The sequence below is a fragment of the Geotrypetes seraphini genome, chromosome 5 (assembly GCF_902459505.1).
Source record: "Geotrypetes seraphini chromosome 5, aGeoSer1.1, whole genome shotgun sequence".
NCBI lineage: Eukaryota > Metazoa > Chordata > Amphibia > Gymnophiona > Dermophiidae > Geotrypetes > Geotrypetes seraphini.
Window position 1 is genome coordinate 262,247,584 of NC_047088.1, and position 23,783 is coordinate 262,271,366.

Sequence of the window (23,783 nt, forward strand, 5' to 3'; positions counted from 1 at the left end):
GGAAGAATAACCCAAATCACCGGATGCTAGGGTCCACCTTGGGGGTTAGCACCCAAGAAAAGGCTCTGGGTGTCATTGTAGACAATACGATGGAACCTTCCGCCCAATGTGTGGTGGCGGCCAATAAAGCAAACAGGATGCTAGGAATTAGGAAAAAAGGGATGGTTAACAAGACTAAGAATGTTAGTAATGCCTCTGTATTGCTCCGTATGACCTCACCTGGAGTACTGCGTTCAATTCTGGTCTCCTTAGCTCAAGAAAGATACAGCAGAACTAGAAAAACGACCAAGATGATAAAGAGGATGGAACTCCTCTCGTATGAGGAAAGACTAAAACGGTTAGGGCTCTTCAGCTTGGAAAAGAGACAGCTGAGGGGAGATAGGATTGAAGTCTTCAAAATCCTGAGTGGAGTAGAACGGGTACAAGTGGACGGATTTTTTACTCTGTCAAAAATTACAAAGACACTAAATTAAGTCACTTGGCAGTGGGGGAGAGTGGGCATCTCTCCCGCTGCAAGAAGGGAGGGGGGGGGTCACTTGGCAGTGGAACAGAACATTACATACATAATTTAAAAATACAATAAATATATATACTAGTCTTTAAGCCCGTTAAATTAATGGGTGCGAGAATAGATGTGTGTGTGTCTTTCTTTCTCTCTCTCTCCTTGGCCGCTTTCTGTCTTTCCTCGGCTGTCCACCACCATCCCTTGCCTGCTCCCCGTCCAGTAGACCTCCCTTCTTTTTACCTCCCCCCTATCCAGCAGCATATCTTCCCTGCTCCCCGTCCAGCAGCAGCCCTTCTCCCTTCGTTTTACCTCCCCCTGTCCAGCAGCACCCCTTCCCTGCTCCCCCGACCAGCAGTAGCTCTTCTCCCTTTTACCTCCCCCTATCCAGCAGCACCTCTTCCCTGCTCCCTGCCAAGCAGTAGGTCTTCTCCCTTCCTTTTATCTCACCCGCTGTCCATCAGCAGCCCTTCTCCCTTCATTTTACCTCCCCCTGTCCAGCAGTACCCCTTCCCTGCTCCTCTGACCAGCAGTAGCCCTTCTCCCTTTTACCTCCCCCTATCCAGCAGCACCTCTTCCCTGCTCCCCCTGTCCAGCAGCACCTCTTTCCTGCTCCACTTGTCCAGAATGCCTTCTCCCTTCCTTTTACCCCCGTCCAGCAGTACCTCTTCTCCCTTTTAACCCCCCCGTCCAGCAGCACCTCTTACCTGATCCCCCTGTCCAGCAATAGGCTTTCTCTCTTCCTTTTACCTCCTCCCCCCATCCAGCAGCACCTTTTACCTGCTCCCCCTGTCCAGCATCCCCTCAAAGCAGCCCCTTTTCCCTCTCCCCCTCCACTTCTTACCAGCATGGGACATGATTGCTGTCTGCCCCCCCCAGCACACCCCTCCCTCCAAAGCAGCCCCCTTTTCCTCTCCCCCTCCACTTCTTACCAGCATGACACAAACCGCCGCTTCTTACCACCTCAGAGTGCAGTGGGACACCTCGCAGTCTTTGCTGACACAAACCGCTGCTGAATTCTAAGCCGCACACATCGCAAGCCGCCACATGCATCGCAAACCCGCCTCCAATCGAATTCGGCACGGAGGCACACATCACGCTGTCAGGGAACATGACGTTGTAAGTGCGCATGCGCGCTTAGGGGTTTTATTATAGAGGATATATATACACATACCACAAAAGTGTCATTGTAACATACATCAAGAACTTCATCACAATAGATTTTCCAAAAGGAAGAATAAGCTGATAACTAATCAAAAGCACAAATGTCAGCAGCATTAAGAGGCATATTTCATCTGGTAAAAAAAGATGTCACTTCAACAGTTTCTTCAATTGACACAAATCTTTCTGTCGTCAAAGATGCACAGGAAGCTTGTTCCACTTCGTCGGTCCAGCACAAGAGAAAACAATGTTTCATGCAGTAAAATTTTATGAGATGGAATAACCAAAATGACCTGCAGAATGCAGTAACCTAGATGGAACATATGGCACAAAACAGTCCTGCAAATATACAGACGATAACTGGTTCAAACTCAAATACAAGAGAAACCAAAAATACACTGTGGGGAGACGATGATCCTGAAATGGACTTCAATGAAAGTTCCAAATACACCTAAACAAAAAAAATCCTGAAATGGACTTTAATGAAAGTTCCAAATACACCTAAACAAAACAAAATCCTGAAATGGACTTTAATGAAAGTTCCAAATACACCTAAACAAAACAAAATCCTGAAATGGACTTTAATGAAAGTTCCAAATACACCTAAACAAAACAAAATCCTGAAATGGACTTTAATGAAAGTTCCAAATACACCTAAACAAAACAAAATCCTGAAATGGACTTTAATGAAAGTTCCAAATACACCTAAACAAAACAAAATCCTGAAATGGACTTTAATGAAAGTTCCAAATACACATATTTGACTCCAGTTCTTCTTACAAATCTAAATCCTTCGTCCTTGCACCATCATAGAGTCAAGCAAAACAAACATTCTACAGGAAACAAAGTAGGATGGAATCCTTATGGATAGAAATTCCATGTGTGAAGGAAGGAGTAGACTGGTAGGGTTGTACTGTCTTCAGTTAGAACAGAAAAATATGACATATGAAGAAATGATTACAGAGATTAGGAAAGCTGGCAAATTGGGTAAAAATATAGTAGGTAAATTCAATTATCTCAAGTTTGACTAGATAAATGTCACCTCACAGTGTGCTAGGGAGGTAAAATTCCAAGATGTTATATATGACTGCTTCTAGGAACAACTGGTCCTGGAACCAACAAGAGGAGATAGAAGACGTTGATAAATCCTTGGTTTTGTAAAGAAAACAACTAGCTATGGGATTCAAAACATTTATTTACTCTATCTATGCACCATTGAGCTTATGACTTTGTTCTAACTTGTTTCACCAATCCAAGAAAAAAATCTTTGGATTGTACTACAGTGTAAACCATTTATCCACAGCTAATGTGGCATCCTCGAGGTGTTTCTTGAGGGTAGGAAGAGGTTGTAGTAAAAAGGGACCAAATCAGGTGACTAGGCTGGGTGTTTCAGAACTTCAAAGTGAAGATCTGCCAAATTCTAATGCGTAATGGCCGCCTTCTGAAAAAATGCAGGATTCTTTACAAAGACTTGCCTCGAGGAGATCAGTTGTTGCTTTGGTTTGTGAAGAAATGTAACATAGTACTTTGCCATGATGGCTGCACCCTTTTCCAGGTAATATACAAGCAAAATCTCACAGGATCCCACCACAGTTGATCCCAAAATGGATTGTAAGGCAACCACTCAATCACACTTCTTGTCAACATAAAGACGTTTAAGAACCCATTCAGGTGAGAGCTTTCTCATGTCTAAAATCTCATGAAAAATATAGTCTATTCATTCTCAGGATATCTCCAAGATCTCAGCCATTGTTTTAGCAGATATTTTTTGATAGCCCAGTATCATGGAATGAATGGCATTCACGTTTTCAGGAATCGTCACGTGAGTTGGTCTCCCAGAATGTTCTTCATTGCTCCAATGTCCTGTTCCAAATGCAGCAACCCAGTTCTTGACTGTGGAGTAGGAAGTGCAATTATCTCAACGTACCTGACATATAATCATAAATTTGTTTGGCTGAGTGGAGTGGAACAGGTAGAAGTAAATCGTTTGTTTACTCTTTCCAAAAATACTAGGATTAGGGGACTTGCGATGAGGCTAAGTAGTAAATTTAAAACAAACCAGAGAAAATATTTCTTCACTCAATGTGTAACTAAACGGTGGAATTCATTGTAGAATGTGGTGAAAGCGGCAGGGTTTTCAAAAGGCTTGGATAATTTCCTAAAACAGAAGTCCACAAGCCAAGCAGCATAAAATCTGTTTTGCTGTTTGGGATCTTGTCAGGAACTTGTAACCTGGGTTGACCACTGTTGGAATCAGGATACTGGACTTGATGAACCTTTGGTCCGTCCCACTATGTCAATTCTTACGTTATTAAGCACAAATAATTTTTTTTTAAACTAATTAACAGAGTTAGAGTAAGTCTTCAGAAAACAAAAATTTTATTATAAAAATTACAAAATGATATTACATAATAAAATCTTGATAACATAGACACACTCCATCACATTTAAAGCGTGAGCTTTCTTTTCTCCACCCTCTTCATTCCTCTCCCCAACCTCTGCAACTCCTGTCCTGCTCCTCCCCTCTCCCAACCATCCTTTCTGCAGCCTTCATCCTCCCATCCCATACAGGTGATCTTCCTCTCTTTCCCAACTTGCAGCCCTCTGCTCTTCCTTCTGCTGCCCATCACATACTTCTCATCTTCCTCAACACCTTCCCTCTTCTCCTATCCTCCCCTTCCTCACTCCCCAGCATTCCAAATCTCTTTGTCCCATCTCACAGGTGTTTTGAGATATTACAGGCCAATAAGGGCTTAATTAGACATCAATATGGCTGGAAAAGGACTTGAAATTGGGGTGGGGGAACAACTGCCCTCTGAAGTAAGATTTTGGGTAAAGCTGCCCCATGGCTCAGCAACATTTCTGTGCACTAATATGGAGGGTCCCCACCCCAAGGTGGCTGGAAATGCTTTGGAAGCTAAATTTACGGTTATTGGGGAGAACTTGGATCATTAAAGGAAGACAGGATGGCCGGGCTTAGAGCTGCCTTTTCAAGCTCTGCAACATAACTCCCAGTCTCAGGGCTCTTGGGGGGAGGGGGGAATGTGTGTGGGGGGAGAGAGGGCATTAAAAATTCTACACTATTCAGAGAAAGGCTCATGGCAACAGGAGTCCAATACTTTCTATGCCATCTCTCTCATGGAAGAGTTACAGGGATTGGGGCCAAATCTTGGTTTAGAAGATTCAATTTGTAAGCCACTTATTCAGGCAGGTTCTATTGTTTCAGCATTGATTGCTCATGATTTTTGCCTTTGAAGGGGCCTGTGGTGTTCCTCTAGGAGGAGGGGAATACAGTGGAGCAATAGTAAATACAGATGGATTCAAAATCTAGAACTCTGCTCCAGTGTCAGAAGACTTAGGTTGGTTCTGGCTGACGCTGCCTCCTGGAACATATAGCTCCAATACCATATTGATCTGGCCTTCTGACAATGCCTCCCAGTGCATTCTGGTACTCGTAGAACCGATACAATATGAACGTACCAGCAGGACTACATTTGTACTCGGCCTATAAACGTTTGATGCCCATGAAAAGCCAAATATCACCCTCCTAAACAGCTCTGAATCCAGTGCCATTTTCTCATAGCAGGAGCTGGGGCAGAATGACAGCACTGTAGCATCTTTTTGGATGCTGAGAGCACCTCATTTGTGCATCATCCACCTTATGTCATCAACAGAGCGGGATGGACTATAGTGACCAATACCCTTATCAGTCTTTTACCTCATACAGCATCAACAACTAGGGAAGGAGGGGTAGGATAGAGCTTAGTTTGCTTTCCCCCACCAATTCAAAAGGTGTTCCACTGCCCTGTATTGTGCCATGGCCCAAGTAGCAGTAGGGTAGGGTTTGGCCATCATGTATTTAATTTGCAGATAAAAATGAAGAGAGGGTAAGTTTCAGTCATAACTAGCCCTTCTGCCTTCAGCAGACAAAGAATAGTGGGCAAGAAGTTGAGAGTGTGAGGCAGCTGACCAGGGAAACCAGAGCTCAAGTTCCTTGTAATCCTTTAAGTCCTAACTTGGGTACCAATTTAAGATTGTAAGCCCTCTAGGCTAGGCCTCTTCCTACCAGGGATATGCACAGGCAAGAAAGATGTGGCTATTTTTCCGTTTTCATTTTAAACCAGGAGTGTTTATCACTACCACCCCTAAATTAAGGCACACCAAGCCAGTTTAGTGCACATTAAAACTTTAAGGCACCCGCATGAAGCAAATGTGCAGCTCTACTTCCTACGGTACTTGGTACAACTCACATGGAGCTTGGGTTTGGAAAGGTCTTCTGCTGGTGTCCCCCCCATACATACCACATCAAGATGGTGTCATGCTTTTTTGTCTGACCTCCCCCAGAACCCCCTCAGTCTGGTACCCAGTGACCATGCCCTTCCCAGGTACTCCACTGATGAGTAATGAAGTATCATCCAAGTGCCAAAAAAAGGCAGCAGATAAAAACCTCTCAGACACCCCACTAGCTTTCTACACTTACCTGTGCTTTTCTCATCAAGGATCGAGTTCCCAGGTCACCTTGTGTTCATCCCCCATCCTACTCATCATAGAAACAACTGGTATTTAGGCAGAAAACTACAAAAGCAGGGCACTCCCAAGCTTTGCACCGACAGCCAGAAGTACAGCAGATCTGGTGAAATGTCTGTGGTACATTCTGTTCCAGGGCTCCTGAAAGCCACAGGCGAGAATGATCTGGCACGAGCAGAGTCAAGAGGGGTGCAAGGTGAATCTGAAGAATAGGGTAGCAAGACAGAGCCACACACACCCCCACCACCACCACCATCCCAATTACAATGAAGGCACAAATCTGAAAGAGTGAGCAAGTAGTCTTTATACAGGTCTGGAGACAGTCATTTTAATAATAGCAGAAAGAGGAACAACCCCCACACACCACCTCCTGCCACCCTTCTAAGCATCATTTCAGTACAGAAAGCTTCATCAACAGATGCATTAACTGAGCAGGGCTCCAGCCTGCTAGCAAGAGACAGAGGCGGAAAGACCCAAGAGCTACTGTGAAATATTATATCTCCTAGGCAAGGAACGCGGGATCCCTTAATAACACTTGCGCAGAGAGTATCAACACTCCATAGCAGGAAAGCCACCCCTCCTTATACCAGCTGTACTATCAAAAAGAGCTGAAAAAACAAAAGGTTTAAACGGTTAAAACGGAAGCAGTGGTGGAACCTGGAAAGAGGGCTCCAGCCTCCCACTCAAGATGAACCAACCTGGATTGGAGAGGTTGAGCAGGAAGCGCCATGTTCTATCCAGATCCCACCCCTGTTCGCCGCTGAAAAGGAACGTAGCGAGACAGACGAGGCTCATAATTTTAAAAGCTTTCCAGTCTGACCCGACTGCCGCATGAAGCCCTGATCTGCTGAAAAGCATACGCTGTGCGTTTCCAATGGGACTCAAAGGGAGGACTTGGTGTAAAACTGAGGACCAGCTAATCCCAAACTCTGCCACTCTCTGCATGACCCTGGACAAGTCGCTGTCTCCTTGTGCCTCAGTTCCAATCCCAGCTCTGCCATTAACTCTATTCTAATCCTGGTAGAGGGGGCCATGGGCTGGTCACCTCTATATCTTTACAATGCCACTGGTGGCCATACATTGCAGCCTAGATCTTTCTGAACCGAGTGCCGAGTACACAGTAGCAGCACTAGTTATTGTCCACTGAAGCACTACTGGGCCACATAAAAGCCGATGAGTTACACAGGGTCATCAGAAATGCTCACTCACTGGGAACACAGCTTTGTAACACAGGCCCCTTTATACAAATCCCGGGATTCCCAGCCCCCTTTTAACACCACTGCCCAGGGTCCCTATACCAGCAATGGGACACTTCACCTGGCACTGGGAGGGGTCAAGTCTTTTCTCCCTCATAATTACGCTGGGGAGTCAATTTGCGGCATGCTGCCGTTCAAAAGAGAAACGAAATAAATCCCATGATGCATTGCCGATTCCTGCAGGAGTTAAGCTGGCATAGGGAGGAAGGCCGTGGCTAGCGATCTGGCCGCTGGACACAGAACACTTTGGCTTTGTGGTCTCCGGATGCTGTCACCACCACAGAGGCATCTCTGCAACAGGAGAGAGACAAAGACATAAGAACATAGTAAATGACAGCTGATAAGGCCCCAAATTAGTCACCCAATCTGCTCGGCAAGTATTTTAAGATTAGATGCCATTCTGATTAAGGGAAACACAGGGTAGGTATGAAGCTTCTCCTTGGCATGAAGCTCACATGAGCCTAGAACTCAGCATGTACTAGCTAGGTAAAGCTAACCCATACCTGTGTCTGAGCCAATCAAGGCCTTAAGGCCCCCCTCCCCATGCATCACATGATCCAACAGGGAGGGGAAGGCCCACCATTTTGGACTGAAGGGCCTCAGAACAGGAGGGACTGGCTTCCCTCATGCTCTCAACCTTGGACAAAGGTACAGGGGGGGAAAGAGGGGGAGACTCCGGTGGCATGAGGAAGTGGACATCTCTTCAGCCTTTTTTTTGGGTGGAAGGGGGGAAGGTAGGGGATGGTTCGAGGGAGGGGGCTCCCTTGGCAGGAGAGAGTGGGCATCCCTCCTCCATTTTTGCTGCTATGGGTTGCTGGGACAGCAGGGAGTGGGCTTCTCTCCTGTCTTTGGCAAAGGGGGCCGGCACAAATTTTAATGGGGACAGATATTGTGTGTGGGTAATCCGCACATCTGTGTTCATTTAAAAAAAAAAAAGGTTTCCTTCCCTGAACAGCTGAGTGGCAGGAGGCTGCTCTCAGGTGTTTGAGCTTCCCCTGCCAACTCTGCACATGTGCGAATCACTCTCACAGCGATACATCGGATGGGAGAGACAGGGATTAAGGAGAATCTCCATGCAAATCATTTGCTCTTTTGGACTCAGCCAAAAAGCAGATGGCAGTGGACTCATGTGGTATTACTGACATCTAGCTCTAAGTCGGTTCAGTGAGTATCTGCAGAAAAACGCTTAGGCAGCTTCTTCATATTTACGGGCATAGGTTTTAGAATACATATTAGCACCTAGGTTATGTCCAACTCTGTCTATGCACCAAATTCCTGCGTACAATACTCCCGCATCTTCAAATACCCTCCCCCCAGCCCCCAACTTCAAGCTCACAGTTCTGGCAATGCTTCCCACTACCTCACTCTTGCCCTCTGGCACCCCCTGCTGTTTTAAATACATACTTATTGACAGCAAAGTCCAGGATTTCGGCTGCATGGCCACGGTATTCACTGATCATCTTGCCAGAGCGCGCGTCCCAGAGGCGGACAGCTCCGTCCAAACTGCAGGTGTAGATCACAGCAGAGCTCTCCTCCCAGAGGAGCTGCACGATGCCAGACTAAGACAGAGAGATTGAAGAGCACAGGATCCCTGATCAGCCGCTGTGCTATACATACTATTTAGTTTGGGCTAAAGAATCTATAAATACATCAATTTTTGCATTAAATTTGAAGCAACACAAGTTTAATAAACTGAAATAACGTACACCTGGTCTGCATTTAGCCCTCAGATCAGGATGCACTTTTTTTTGGGGGGAAGGGGGGCACAGCATGTTTTCCTTTGCATTAACACAAAGGTAGCAACACGCAATAGTGAATGGAACAAATCTATACATTCTACCAAATCCCTAACTTATTTGCAGTCAGAGGAAGCCAAGCAGCCATCTCTGGCACAGCCTCACATAATCTGTGTATTAACATGACAGCTGGATAAACAAACACACAGGAGACACAGAGTGTCCTACAAAGGACAAGGGTACAGAGCCCATTCAGAAAGAGGAAGTTACTAAGAAAAATGATAGCAGATGAAGGCCAAATGGCCCATCCAGTCTGCCCATCCGAAGCATCCATTATCTCCTCCTCTGCCTAAAAAAAAAAAAGACACCCACATGCCTGTCCTAGGCTTTCTTGAATTCAGACACAGTCTCTGTCTCCACCACCTCTACTGAGAGACTGTTCCACGCATCTACCACCCTTTCTGTAAAAAAGCATTTCCTTAGATTACTCTGGAGCCTCTTAACTTCATCCCTCTCATTCCCATGATGTTAACTACAGTTAATGAGGATCTGAAGATATCTCTGAACAATCCAAAATGTGCCACAATCTCCCAGCCACAAAGAAGAACATCAGATCTAAAACTCTTATCAGAAAAACACTAGGTACGCATAGCTAACCACTCTCTATTCCCTGCAATATTAACTTCTGCTCCGACAGTGACTTCTGCACAGCTTTCTGAAGGTCCACTGCCCTTACCTCATGCTGACACCGGTGCCGGAGGCTTTGTGTAGAAAGATCATAGATAGCCAATGTTCCATCCAGGTAGCCAACGGCGGCCAGTGGCATTCTACGAAAGATGAGGCAGAGATTAGAAGCTCAAACACAGAGCAGAGAAGAAAAAGGAGAAAGGAGGAGTTTCCATAGGAAGGAGGAATCAGGAAGGGGTAATCCCTTAACCAAAATAGAACATCCATCTGGATCATAGAAGAAGGGCAGTTTCAGTCTACATAAGTAGGGGTTCCTCTTCCTGACGGGGAGACAAGAGAAGCTTCTAAACTCCGTTCAGGGGATTTATGTAAAGATGGTGAATAGTAGGAGATAGGCTGGATGGGAAGGGAACAGACTAGAGCATTGCTCTAGAGACCCTGGTTGAACCATCACCCATCCCCTTGCTCACATGCTGCAGAAGCCCAGCGATTCCACACAGTTAGACTCCGGCTCCCCAGCCTCTCGCAGAGACGCATGGGATACATTACTCTCTGTTCTGAACACTCCAAGCACCTGCAGACAGGAGAGAGAGAGGAAAGTGAGGAGGGGAAGCAGGGACCCTGTTAATGGAGGAAAGCAGTGATATTAAGAACATAAGAAATGCCGCTGCTGGGTCAGACCAGTGGTCCATCGTGCCCAGCAGTCCACTCACATGGTGGCCCTTCGGTCAAAGAACAGCGCTCTAACTGAGGCTAGCCTTACTTGTGTACGTTCTGGTTCAGCAGCAACTTGTCTAACTTTGTCATGAATCCCTGGAGGGTGTTTTCCCCTATGACAGACTCCGGAAGAGCGTTCCAGTTTTCTACCACTCTCTTGGTGAAGAAGAACTTCCTTTCGTTTCTACGGAATCGATCCCCTTTCAACTTTAGAGAGTGCCCTCTCGTTCTCTCTACCTTGGAGAGGGTGAACAACCTGTCCTTATCTAATAAGTCTATCCCCTTCAGTATCAGATGGAATTTTTCCTGGATTTATTTGGGTCAATTTAACTGATATTAGCCTTACCTGCGTACATTCTGGCTCAGCAGGAACTTGACTAACTTTGTCTTGAATCCCTGGAGGGTGTTTGCCCCTACGACAGACTCCGGGAGAGCGTTCCAGTTTTCCACCACTCTCTGGGTGAAGAAGAACTTCCTAATGTTCGTACGGAATCTATCCCCTTTCAACTTTAGAGAGTGCCCTCTTGTTCTCCCTACCTTGGAGAGGGTGAACAACCTGTCCTTATCTACTAAGTCTATCCCTCTTCAGTACCTGCAGTGTAGCACGGGGGAATGAAGAAAGAAGAAATGGCATTGAGAAGAAAGGATATGCAGAGCAATGAGGACAAAAGTGCAACACGAGCACATACACAAACGAGCAAAAGGAAGTAGTGACAGGAATCATGAAATGAAATGGCTTAAGACAGGATATTTAGCTTCATTTCTTAGATAATGTTTGCATGCCCAAAAGCTACTGAAGCGGTGTACATTCCGTTATAATGGGTACTTGGTGTCCCTGGAGGACTCACAATCTGCAACTTTTTTTACCTAGGGCAGGGGTAGGCAATTCCAGTCCTCGAGAGCCAGAGCCAGATCAGGTTTTCAGGATCTCCACCAAGAATATGTATGAGATGGATTTGCATGCACTGCCTCCTTGAGATGCAAATCTATCTCATGCATATTTATTGTGGATATCCTGAAAACCTGACCTGGCTCCGGCTCTCGAGGACCGGAATTGCCTACCCCTGACCTAGGGCAATGGATCTGCACTGGGTTCCAGGTTCTCAGCCACTGCTCTGGCAGAAAAGTGAAATATCAGAGCTCTGCACATTCAGCACTGCTACTCAAAAAAAACTAAAAAACAAAAACAACAGCCAGTCGCAGAGCATGGCAAATGGTAAGAAAATACAAAAGGTATCAGAGTGTGGAAAAATTCTCTTGCATAAAGCCACAACAGTGGCTTCAGTGGTTCATGTGATGGATGGACCTCTACCACCCTCTGCTGGTTATCTTGAGGCTTCACACCAATGTTTATCCAGGCTTAAGTAGGTGTCTGGCCGTTAGCAGGGCCAGAGCAAGGATATTAGACGCCTCAGCTGAATATTGAACACCCCCCTCCCCCATCATATTTCACGCTGCTAGGTCTCCCTGAAATTTTCATAATTAAATATTCAGCAGCCAGACTTATCTCAACATCACTCCTGTGAAAATGTAGAGATTCTGTTTTGTATAGCTAATGAGGGTAAATGGCAGCTTATCCAGGTACAGGTAACTCTGTGAAAAAGTGCCCAGACTCTCTACAGTTAACGCGCATGCTGATGGCTCTCTGCTTGGCCGTCAAGACCAGCTGCTTTGCCTAGGTAACTGCCCAATAGTTAATCTGGTTTTGTAGACCAAACACCTATCTGAAATTTAGAAAAAGTGAATACCAACATATATCTCAAAAGGTGACACAGAAGCATGATGGCAGATAAAGGCCAAATGGCCCATCCAGAACGCCCACCCGCAGCATCCACTGTCTCCTCCTCTCCCTATTGGCAAAGGCTCTTAGCATTTTCATATCCTCTTCCTATAGCTAAGGATCTTTACACATGCATTGTGATGTCATAGAGCTTTAAAGTTATAGAAACCTGATGGCAGATAAAGGGCAAGTGGCCCATCCGCAGCATCCACTATCTCTTCCTCGCCCTATTGGCTAAGGCTCTTAGCATTTGCATATCCTCTTCCTATAGGCTAAGGCTCTTTACACCTGCATTGTGATGTCATAGAGCTTTATGGTTATAGAAACATGATGGCAGATAAAGGCCAAATGGCCCATCCAGAACGCCCATCCGCAGCATCCACTGTCTCCTCCTCTCCCGATTGGCAAAGGCTCTTAGCATTTGCATCTCCTCTTCCTATAGGCTAAGGCTCTTTACACCTGCATTGTGATGTCATAGAGCTTTATGGTTATAGAAACACGATGGCAGATAAAGGGCAAATGGCCCATCCGCAGCATCCACTATCTCTTCCTCTCCCCATTGGCTAAGGCTCTTAGCATTTGCATCTCCTCTTCCTATAGGCTAAGGCTCTTTACACCTGCATTGTGATGTCATAGAGCTTTATGGTTATAGAAACACGATGGCAGATAAAGGGCAAATGGCCCATCCGCAGCATCCACTATCTCTTCCTCTCCCCATTGGCTAAGGCTCTTAGCATTTGCATCTCCTCTTCCTATAGGCTAAGGCTCTTTACACCTGCATTGTGAAGTCATAGAGCTTTATGGTTATAGAAACATGATGGCAGATAAAGGCCAAATGGCCCATCCAGTCTGCCCAACCGCAGTAACCATTATGTCTTCCTCTCTCCGAGATCCCACGTGATTATCCCAGGCTTTCTTGAAATCAAAGTCTGTGTCTCCACCACCTCTTCCGGGAGAGTGTTCTACGTATCTACCACCCTTTCTTTAATAAAGTATTTCCTTAGATTATTCCTGAGCCTATCAACTTTTAACTCCATCCTATGCCCTCTCATTCCAGAGCTTCCTTTCAAATGAGCATTTACACCATGTATTTAAACTTTTCATATCTCACCTTGCCCGCCTACCAGCATATATCTCAAAAGATTACTAACATAACTTGAGAAAGGTGACCTAGGCCAGGGCAGGGGCAGCCAGAATGTTTTTTTACCACAGAGAGTACATGCTTGATTTTGCTAGGAATGAATTGTTACCCACAGAAGGAGAAGAAAATTGGGCAAAGAGATACCCTTTCCTATACAATTAGCCAGGAGGTGATCATGTGACACAGGTGAACTAGAGGATGCAGAAGGAAGCATAAGAACATAAGAGTTGCCGCTGCTGGGTCAGACCAGTGGTCCATCATGCCCAGCAGTCTGCTCACGCGGTGACCCCCAGGTCATGAAACCCTGCAAAGTAAAGTATAACACATCAGAGTGAAGATTATGTACAGAGGAGCGTAGCTGTGCGGATGTTTTACTTGTTCAGCTTTGTAAGTCATGTTAGCTAAAAACAAGCTGGATGAAGCTAAGATAGCAGAAGAAAGTGAAAAGATAGTACCAGTGCTCCCAGATACTCAAAAGTACACAAGGACTATTGTGGACTGAAGCTTTGTTAAAATGGACAATCCAGCTCTCAAATGCACAGGCTAGCAAGAGATGGAACAACGCATGCCCAGCAGAAGATGAGGTCTGGAGAGGGAAGTGTGAAAGCTAAGCTCCTAAGCTGAAAGGAGCGATAAAAATGGCTACGGACCTTTATGTGAAGAAAATCAATAAAAACAAGAGAAAAAGGAAGCCGATATGGTTCTCCAACCTAGTGGCTGAGAAAATAAAGGCGAAAGAGTTGGCGTTCATGAAATATAAAAAAACCCAAGAAGAGGAGAGCAGAAAGGACTACAGGGTGAAACTGAAAGAAGCCAAGAGAGAGATACGTTTGGCGAAGGCACAGGTGGAAGAACAAATGGCTAAAAATGTAAAAAAGGGAGATAAAAATTTTTTCAGATATATTAGTGAAAGGAGGAAGATAAAAAATGGAATTGCTAGGCTAAAAGATGCTGGGAACAAATATGTGGAGAGTGATGAGGAAAAAGCAAATGTGCTAAACAAATACTTCTGTTCTGTGTTCACAGAAGAAAATCCTGGAGAAGGACCGAGATTGTCTAGCAAAGTTACACGAGAAAATGGTGTAGATTCTGCGCCGTTCACGGAGGAGGGTGTTTATGAGCAACTTGAAAAACTGAAGGTGGACAAAGCGATGGGACCAGACGGGATCCATCCCAGGATACTAAGGGAACTCAGAGAGGTTCTGGCGAGTCCTATTAAAGACTTGTTCAACAAATCTCTGGAGACGGGAGTGATTCCTGGGGATTGGAGGAGAGCGGATGTGGTCCCTATTCATAAAAGTGGTCACAGGGATGAAGCAGGAAACTACAGGCCGGTGAGCCTCACTTCAGTTGTTGGAAAAATAATGGAAGTGTTGCTGAAAGAAAGGATAGTGTATTTCCTTGAATCTAATGGGTTACAGGATCCGAGGCAACATGGCTTTACAAAAGGTAAATCGTGCCAAACGAACCTGATTGAATTTTTTGATTGGGTGACCAGAGAGCTGGATCGAGGACATATGCTAGATGTAATTTACTTGGATTTCAGCAAAGCCTTTGATACAGTTCCTCATAGGAGGCTGTTGAACAAACTTGAAGGGCTGAAGTTAGGACCCAAAGTGGTGAACTGGGTCAGAAACTAGCTGTCGGACAGACGCCAGAGGGTGGTGGTTAATGGAAGTCGCTCGAAGGAAGGAAAGGTGACTAGTGGAGTCCAGTGTTCCCGCTAAGCTGCGCTGGCGTGCGCTGGCGCACAAAATATTACATCGCAGCGCACAAGTTTCTCGTCACAGCGCACACACGTGCTTGCAGGCAGGCTCAGCTGGCCCCAGCAAGCTGGCAGTCCATGTAACGCGTCGCAAAGGTAAGGGGAGGCTGGGGGAGGAATCGGACGTCGGGGTGGGGGTGCGAGCAGGGAGGGGGCGATCAGAAGAGGCGTACGGCAGATGGCAGGGCGGCGAGAGGAGAGTCGGGTGGGGGGGGGGGGGAGTAACACCGGAAGAGAGCGGCAAATCCGGGCAAGGCAAGACTTGCAGAGGCGTACCTAGGGGGTGCGGGCGGTCGATCCCGACGGTCCGCTCAGCTCGCCAACAAGGAGAGGCAGCCGGACTCGCGTACGCTCAGACCGCCTCTTCTTGCAAGAAGCCGGGTCTTATTCAATCAGGAGCTGCTTTGACATGCAGCTCCTGATTGGATAAGGCCCGACTTCGTGCAGGAAGAGGCGGTCAGAGCAGACGCGAGTGATTTCCTGCACTAGGCACCACATGAAGTCACCCACCGTACCACTCGATTCGGGTAAGCGCAGGTATCGGTGGGTGGCTTATTTGCGGGGGTGCCTTATTTTATATTTTTGTCTAAAAAGGGGGGGCTGTCTTATTTGATGGCCCTGCCTTATCATCGGGGAAACACGGTACTACTACTAGTAAATTAGTAATGCGCTACAAAACTGAGGCCGCACGAGCGCCATTGTTTATCTATACATGCATGAAGCAAGTTCTTTTCAAGTTTCGATCGTTTGAAGCGTGTGCATAAACTTTCTTTTGCGATCTTCCATAGATTCAGTCAAATAATTTTTAAATCCATTCGAAAATGTCGAAGCGTAAAGAGAATGAAGAGTTTGGTAGCAGCACAAAGAAAAAGCGCAGCCAATTTAAGAAGGAATGGCTGACCGAGTTTTTGGTTGACACCACGTTGCCGCACGCGAGTGGACGGAAAACAGTGGCGATGAAAGAAATATTCGAATATAGCGACACGGACAACGCATTAATTTGCTCCCTATGCCGAAAAGCAGGTGTTAACGGAGAATGGAGCACAGGGAAGACTTGGTCTGAGTGGAAAATTGATTATTTAAAGCGTCATCTGAATCATAATTCTCATTTAGAAGCGGTTCAAAAGCTTCACAATCAAAGCCGAGGTTTTCTAATGAATTTCTTGAAAGAAACTCCCGATAGTCGGAACAACAGAATCGAATACGCACAGAGATATAAATCAAGTCCAGAGGGAGTTAACATTTTAATTGATAATATATTGCTAGCGGTAAAGTTGAATTCGTCCATGCTATCCGTCCAGGAAATTCACAATCACATGGCTAAATACGTAAAAATACCTGATAGCTGGAGAAGCAAAAACTATGCTTTCGAGTTCCTTGACTGCATAAATGCCATTGTTAAACGGGAAACATTTACAGAAATCCGGAGGTCTCCTTTTCATACCCTAATAATTGATGAAAGTACTGATATTTCTGTTTCGAAAATGCTCATAATATACATTAAATTTAGAAGAAGTGGCAGCAACATTCATGAGACAGTTTTTGCTGGCATCAAACATCTAACTGCTTGTGACAGCACAGCTATAGTTGATGCTATAAAGCAGTTTTATAGTGAGAACGATTTAGATTTCAGTCGTATGGTCATGTTCACGTCCGATGGAGCATCAGTCATGCTTGGGAAGCATAATGGTGTAGCTGCAAAGTTACGTCAATCAGTTCCTCATCTTCTAGAGCAACACTGTGTAGCTCACCGCGAAGATCTAGGCATAGACGATGCATGGAAAACGATCCCATTCATGAAAGAGATCGAAACTCTAATACGCACCGTGTATACGATTTTCAGTAGATCGAGCGTACGAAAAGCCAAACTGGAGGATATTGCTAATGCTGCAGACTCAGATGTCATTTCATTTAAAGCTATACATGATGTTAGGTGGCTGTCTCGGCACTTTGCTGTAAGTGCAGTGGTTAGAAATTATGACATCCTGTTAGAATATTGTCAAGAACAGGTGGAAGAAGACAATGATCCCGTGCACAAATACTGCCTTACTAAATTGAGTAATCTGGAATTTAAAGTTGCGCTATTTATTCTCTGCGATGTTCTTGAGGAGCTTGGATCACTGTGTAAGCTTCTTCAGAAGAGTTGTTTGGCACCTTTGGATGCATTCCAGTTCACTAAAGCCAAATTAAGGAAACTCAGATCTCAATATCTGGGAGAAAAACCACATTTCAATGAAAATGTTGAAACTCTCATTTCATCTTGTAATTCTGTAATTAAAACAGATCATATTCTTACATTTATTACACAAACTTGTGATCATATGGACAAAAGATTTCCTGACAATGAATTAGAGGACTGGCGTGTTTTCGACAAAGACTGTATCTCAAATCCATCCAACTTAGAGGAATTTACATTTGGAAACGAACAATTTTCACGATTATCTAACCGTTATTTTCTGTTAATGAACAAAGATGATGAACATTGTTTCAAAAGGCAGCTTATTTCAGAATATTCGGAGTTCAAATATATTATTGCTGAAAAAGTAAAAGCAGGAGCTATACAAACGCTTCAGGAAATGTACAATTTTGCTCAGCAGCATAAACAGTTCAGTGGACTAAATGCTCTATTAGACGTGTGTGGCACCTTTCAGGCTTCAAGTGCCGATTGTGAGAGAGGATTTAGCTTGATGAATGCTATAAAGACAAAGACTCGTAATAAGTTAAGAGTAGAACATTTGGAATGCCTAATTAGAATCAAACTTTATTTAGCCACAGGAAATAATGTAAACATAGACAGTGTTTACAATTTTTGGAAATCAGAAAAAGGCAGAAGAGAACAATCTTAATAAAGAATTTTGTACTTTCAAGAATTAATGCGTTGTTTTGTGTTCTTAAAAATATTATTTAACGTTATTTAATTTAGCGTGTAGGCCTAAAATTCCTTTGAATACCTCGTCCTCATGTATCAGCAACTTTGACAACATATTTATTTGGCTCATAACTTGCTGGCGCCCGATATTTTTAGCTCACAGTGAAAAAAGTTTGCTCACAACACCCGCCCGCTTAGAGGGAACACTGGTGGAGTCCCTCAGGGTTCAGTGCTGGGGCCAATCCTGTTCAATATGTATGTAAGTGACATTGCTGAAGGGTTAGAAGGAAAAGTGTGCCTTTTTGTAGATGATACCAAGATTTGTAACAGAGTAGACACCGAAGAGGGAGTGGAGAATATGAAAAAGGATCTGCAAAAGTTAGAGGAATGGTCTAATGCCTGGCAACTAAAATTCAATGCAAAGAAATGCAGAGTAATGCATTTGGGGATTAATAATAGGAAGGAACCGTATATACTGGGAGGAGAGAAGCTGATATGCACGGACGGGGAGAGGGACCTTGCGGTGATAGTGTCCGAAGATCTAAAGGCGAAAAAACAGTGCGACAAGGCAGTGGCTACTGCCAGAAGGATTCTGGGCTGTATAAAGAGAGGCATAGTCAGTAGAAGGAAGAAGGTGTTGATGCCCCTGTACAGGTCATTGGTGAGGCCCCACTTGGAGTATTGTGTTCAGTTTTGGAGACCGTATCTGGCGAAAGACGTAAGAAGACTTGAGGCGGTCCAGAGGAGGGTGACGAAAATGATAGGAGGCTTGCGCCAGAAGACGTATGAGGAGAGACTGGAAGCCCTGAATATGTATACCCTAGAGGAAAGGAGAGACAGGGGAGATATGATTCAGACGTTCAAATACTTAAAGGGTATTAACGTAGAACAAAATCTTTTCCAGAGAAAGGAAAATGGTAAAACCAGAGGACATAATTTGAGGTTGAGGGGTGGTAGATTCAGGGGCAATGATAGGAAATTCTACTTTACGGAGAGGGTGGTGGATGCCTGGAATGCGCTCCCGAGAGAGGTGGTGGAGAGTAAAACGGTGACTGAGTTCAAAGAAGCGTGGGATGAACACAGAAGATTTAGAATCAGAAAATAATATTAAATATTGAACTAAGGCCAGTTACTGGGCAGACTTGCACGGTCTGTGTCTGTATATGGTTGTTTGGGGGAGGATGGGCTGGGGAGGGCTTCAATGGCTGGGAGGGTATAGATGGGCTGGAGTAAGTTTTGACAGAGATTTCGGCAGTTGGAACCCAAGCATAGTACAGAGTAAAGCTTTGGATTCTTGCCCAGAAATAGCTAAGAAGAAAAAAAAAAAAAAATTTAAAATTGAATCAGGTTGGGCAGACTGGATGGACCATTCGGGTCTTTATCTGCCGTCATCTACTATGTTACTATGATCCCTTCAGCCCCTCTGACTGAATCCACGTGAGTATATCACCCTCGATTCCATGGCTCGCAATTTTTTGTAGTAGTCGTTCATGTGGGATCTTGTCATAGAAACATAGAAATAGACGGCAGATAAGGGCCAAGGCCCATCTAGTCTGCCCACCTTAATGTCCCTCCCCTACCTTCGCCCTGTGAATAGATCCCTCCCCTACCTTCGCCCTGTGAATAGATCCCATGTGACGATCCCATTTGGCCTTAAAATCAGGCACGCTGCTGGCCTCGATCACATGCAGTGGAAGACTATTCCAGCGATCAACCACCCTTTCTGTGAAAAATAATTTCCTGGTGTCAGCTCGTAGTTTCCCTCCTCTAATTTTCCACGGATGCCCTCTTGTTGTCGTGGGACCCTTGAAAAGGAATATATCTTCCTCCGTCTCTATGCGGCCCGGGAGATACTTGAACGTCTCGATCATGTCCCCCCTCTCTCTACGCTCCTCGAGTGAGTATAGCTGCAATTTGTTTAGCCGTTCCTCGTATGGGAGATCCTTGAGTCCTGAGACCATCCGGGTGGCCATTCTCTGAACCGACTCCAGTCTCAGCACATCCTTGCGATAATGCGGCCTCCAGAATTGCACACAGTATTCCAGATGGGGCCTCACCATGGATCTATACAATGGCATAATGACTTCTGGCTTTCGGCTGACGAAACCCCTGCGTATGCAACCTATGACTTGTCTTGCTTTGGATGAAGCTTGCTCCACTTGATTGGCAGCCTTCATGTCCTCACTGACGATCACCCCTAGGTCACGTTCTGCTTCAGTTCTTGTTAGGATCTCTCCATTTAGGGTGTAAGTCTTGCATGGATTTTGGTTGCCCAGGTGCATAACTTTGCATTTTTTGGCATTGAAGCCGAGTTGCCAGGACCTAGACCAGCACTCCAGTAGGAGTAGGTCGTGCATCATGTTGTCGGGCATTGAAACTAGAGAATGACACGGTGAAAAAATTGGTCCCCGTCACCGCCCCGTCCCCATCTCACCATCCCCGTCACCGCCCCGTCCCCGTCTCACCATCCCCGTCACCGCCCCGTCCCCGTCTCACCATCCTCTTCACTGCCCCATCACCGCCACTGCCATCCCATTCACCGCCCCGTCACCGTCACCGCTGCATACATAAAAGCCTCAAACGGGTACGATTTTATATACTTTTCTAATATCTCCCCTATGTATCTGCCATTGCCCCCCCCTGTGTCCATATTCCATCCACATGGCATGTCCCCTTTTTGTCTCTGTCCCTATGCCCCAATGCACATAATTTCCCCTCTTTCTGTTACCTTCCTGTGTCCAGATTTCCCCTATCTTCCTCTTCCATACCAGTGTGTCTCTTCTTTTCAACCCCATCTAGCTTTTTTCCCTCTTTCTTCCCCCCCCCTGCTTCTAGCATCTGGCTCACCTGCCTGTCCTTCCCTTTCTTTCCTGCTGTGGGTTTTTCTTTCCGTTTTCATCACCTTGGCCCAGAATCCTTTTCCCTTTCACTCCCTCCTTACAGTCTGAGCCGGGAACACTAGCGATCGCACGGTCCTCGCAGCCCCCACCCGCCTGCCCAATCGATCCTAGTGTTTAGCCAGCTCTCTCCCTTCTCCTCACCTTAATTTGCAGGCTTTCTTTTTCAGCGACCTGCACGCTTTCCCAAAGAGCCGCACACGCGCGGCTGCTCAGTGTTCAATCTTCTGCTCTGCTGCAACTTCCTGTTTCCGGTTGCGTCAGAGCAGAAGATCGAAACTGAGCAGCAGCGGGTGCGCGGCTCTCTGATAGCGTGCGGGTCGCCGAAAAAGAAAATCTACAAACTAAGGTGAGGAGAAGGGCTAAACACTGGCTAAACACTAGAATCGATTGGGCAGGCGGGTGTGAGCTGCGGGGACCGCGCGATCCTTCATGCCTCACTGCGGGGACAAGACCCATTCACCGCCCCGCGGGCGGTGAATGGCCTTGTCCCCGTCGCCGCAGCGACTGCTAGTTTTCTTCCCCGTTTTCGGCGGGGACCCGCGGCTGAAATGCGGTGGCCGCGGGTAAACCGCCACCGTGTCATTCTCTAATTGAAACATCATCTATTGTGCATTTGCCCACTACATTACTTAGTTTGGCGTCATCGGCGAATAATGTTATTTTACCCCGAAGCCCTTCTGCCAAGTCCCTTATAAAGATGTTGAATAGCCCTGTGGCACTCCACTGATCACCTCCTTCATTTCAGAGGGTGTGCCGTTCACCACCACCCTTTGAAGCCTACCTCCAAGCCAGTTCCCAACCCATTTCGTCAATGTGTCACCTAATCCTATAGAACTCATCTTGCTCAGCAACCTGCAGTGTGGTACGCTATCGAATGCTTTACTAAAGTCCAGGTACACGATGTCCAGGGACTCCCCAATATCTAGCTTCCCCTTCACCCAGTCAAAGAAGCTGATCAGGTTGGATTGGCACGATCTCCCTTTTGTAAATCCATGTTGACGGGGATCCCGTAGATTCTCCTCATCCAGGATCTTATCCAATTGGTGTTTTATTAGAGTTTCCATTAGTTTGCTCACTATCGATGTTAGACTCACTGGTCTGTAGTTTGCTGTCTCCATCTTAGAGCCTTTCTTGTGGAGTGGAATGACGTTAGCCGTCCTCCAGTCCGACGAGACACTGCCTTTCCTAAGGGAGAGGTTGAAGAGCTTGGACAGTGGCTCCGCCAGGACATCACACAGCTCCCTTAGCACCCTGGGGTGTAGGTTGTCAGGCCTCATTGCCTTGTTAACCTTGAGCCTTGATAGCTCACTGTAGACACTGTTGGGCGCAAACTCGAAGTTACTGAACGGGTCAACTGAGTCAACCCTTGTCTGTAGCTGAGGGCCAAGTCCCGGCGCTTCTTGGGTGAAGACTGAGCTGAAGTATTCATTTAATAGTTGGGCTTTTTCCGAATCCTTTTCCACATAGTCTCCATCTGGTTTCCTAAGACGTACAATCCCGCCTGAGTTTTTACTTCTGTCACTGATATACCTAAAGAAGGATTTATCTCCCTTCTTGATGTTTTTTGCCAGAGACTCCTCCATGTGAAACTTAGCCTCCCTGACTGCCGTTTTGACGGCTTTTGATTTGGTCAAGTAGTCTGCTCTAGAGACCTGTTTCCCTGATTGTTTGTAAGAGATGAATGCTTTTTTCTTCTCCTTGATAAGGGCTGAGATCTCCGCAGTGAACCACTTCGGCTTATTGTTCCTTTGCCGTTTACTTACTAATTTAACATAGCGATTTGTCGCTTCCTGTATGGTGGTTTTCAAAGTCGACCACATTTCTTCCACGCTATCGGTTTCTGCTTGTCCTTGTAGCGCCTGGTGAACGAAGTCTCCCATTTCTTTGAAGTTTGTGTCCTTGAATTTGAGGACCTTGGTCAGTGTGGTAGATTTAGTGAAACCTTTCCTAAGATTGAACCATACCATGTTGTGGTCACTGGAGGCCAATGTGTCGCCCACCGAGACCTCTGTGTCGCCCACCAAGACCTCTGTGACACTTTCTCCAATGGTAAGTAATAGGTCCAGTATTGCCTGATCCCTTGTTGGGTCCAACACCAGTTGCTTGAGACCTGCTCTCTTCATAGAGTTTAATAGCCTCCTGCTGCTGCCGGAAGCAGAGGTAAGTGTATACCAATCCACATCAGGCATATTGAAGTCACCTAACACTACTGTGTTCCCACGCAAGGTGATATTTGTCTAACACCTTTTGAAAATCCAGATATACAATGTCGACCGGTCACCCTTCTCTGTCTGCCTGTTTACTCCCTCGAAGAAGTGCAGCAAGTTTGTCAAGCAAGATCTTCCGTTGCTGAAGCCGTGCTGGCTGGTCCTCATCAGATTGTGTCCATCAAGGTGATCAATGATGCATCTCGTATTGACTAAATTCTCTTTATCTTTTCAAATACATTCATTAAAAATATAGCCCTGTGGGATCAAGAACACTTTAGTAGCTAATATCTGAAGAAAAGAGTGAATGGTTTAGAGGATGTAGTTTAACAACAGCTATAATAAAAGGCCCAGGGGTTAATGGTGGTCCTTAGAGACCTCTGAGGTGGCCTTCATCATCAATCTGGCTTTTTTCTGTTACTCTCTGCCACCCTTACCAGGTTCATGACAGAAAGAGGAAGAGCCACATGTCGGAAGGACAAGACGTTTCTCAATAACTGAAGAGAATTCATTTGGAAATGTCCACCTCCTTAAG

General features: G+C 45.7%; 1 protein-coding gene across 1 annotated transcript in view; it reads right to left on the bottom strand.

The window, feature by feature from the left end:
- Positions 1-4,710: 4,710 nt before the first annotated feature.
- Positions 4,711-23,783, bottom strand: part of AAMP (angio associated migratory cell protein) — a 44,529-nt gene continuing 25,456 nt past the window's right edge. The window contains exons 8-11 of the mRNA XM_033945598.1: positions 10,340-10,443; positions 9,919-10,009; positions 8,851-9,005; positions 4,711-7,737 (exon numbers count right to left, since the gene is read on the bottom strand). Of these exons, the coding sequence (XP_033801489.1) occupies positions 7,662-7,737; positions 8,851-9,005; positions 9,919-10,009; positions 10,340-10,443 (426 nt within the window). The 3' untranslated portion in view covers positions 4,711-7,661. The remainder of the gene's footprint in view (positions 7,738-8,850; positions 9,006-9,918; positions 10,010-10,339; positions 10,444-23,783) is intronic.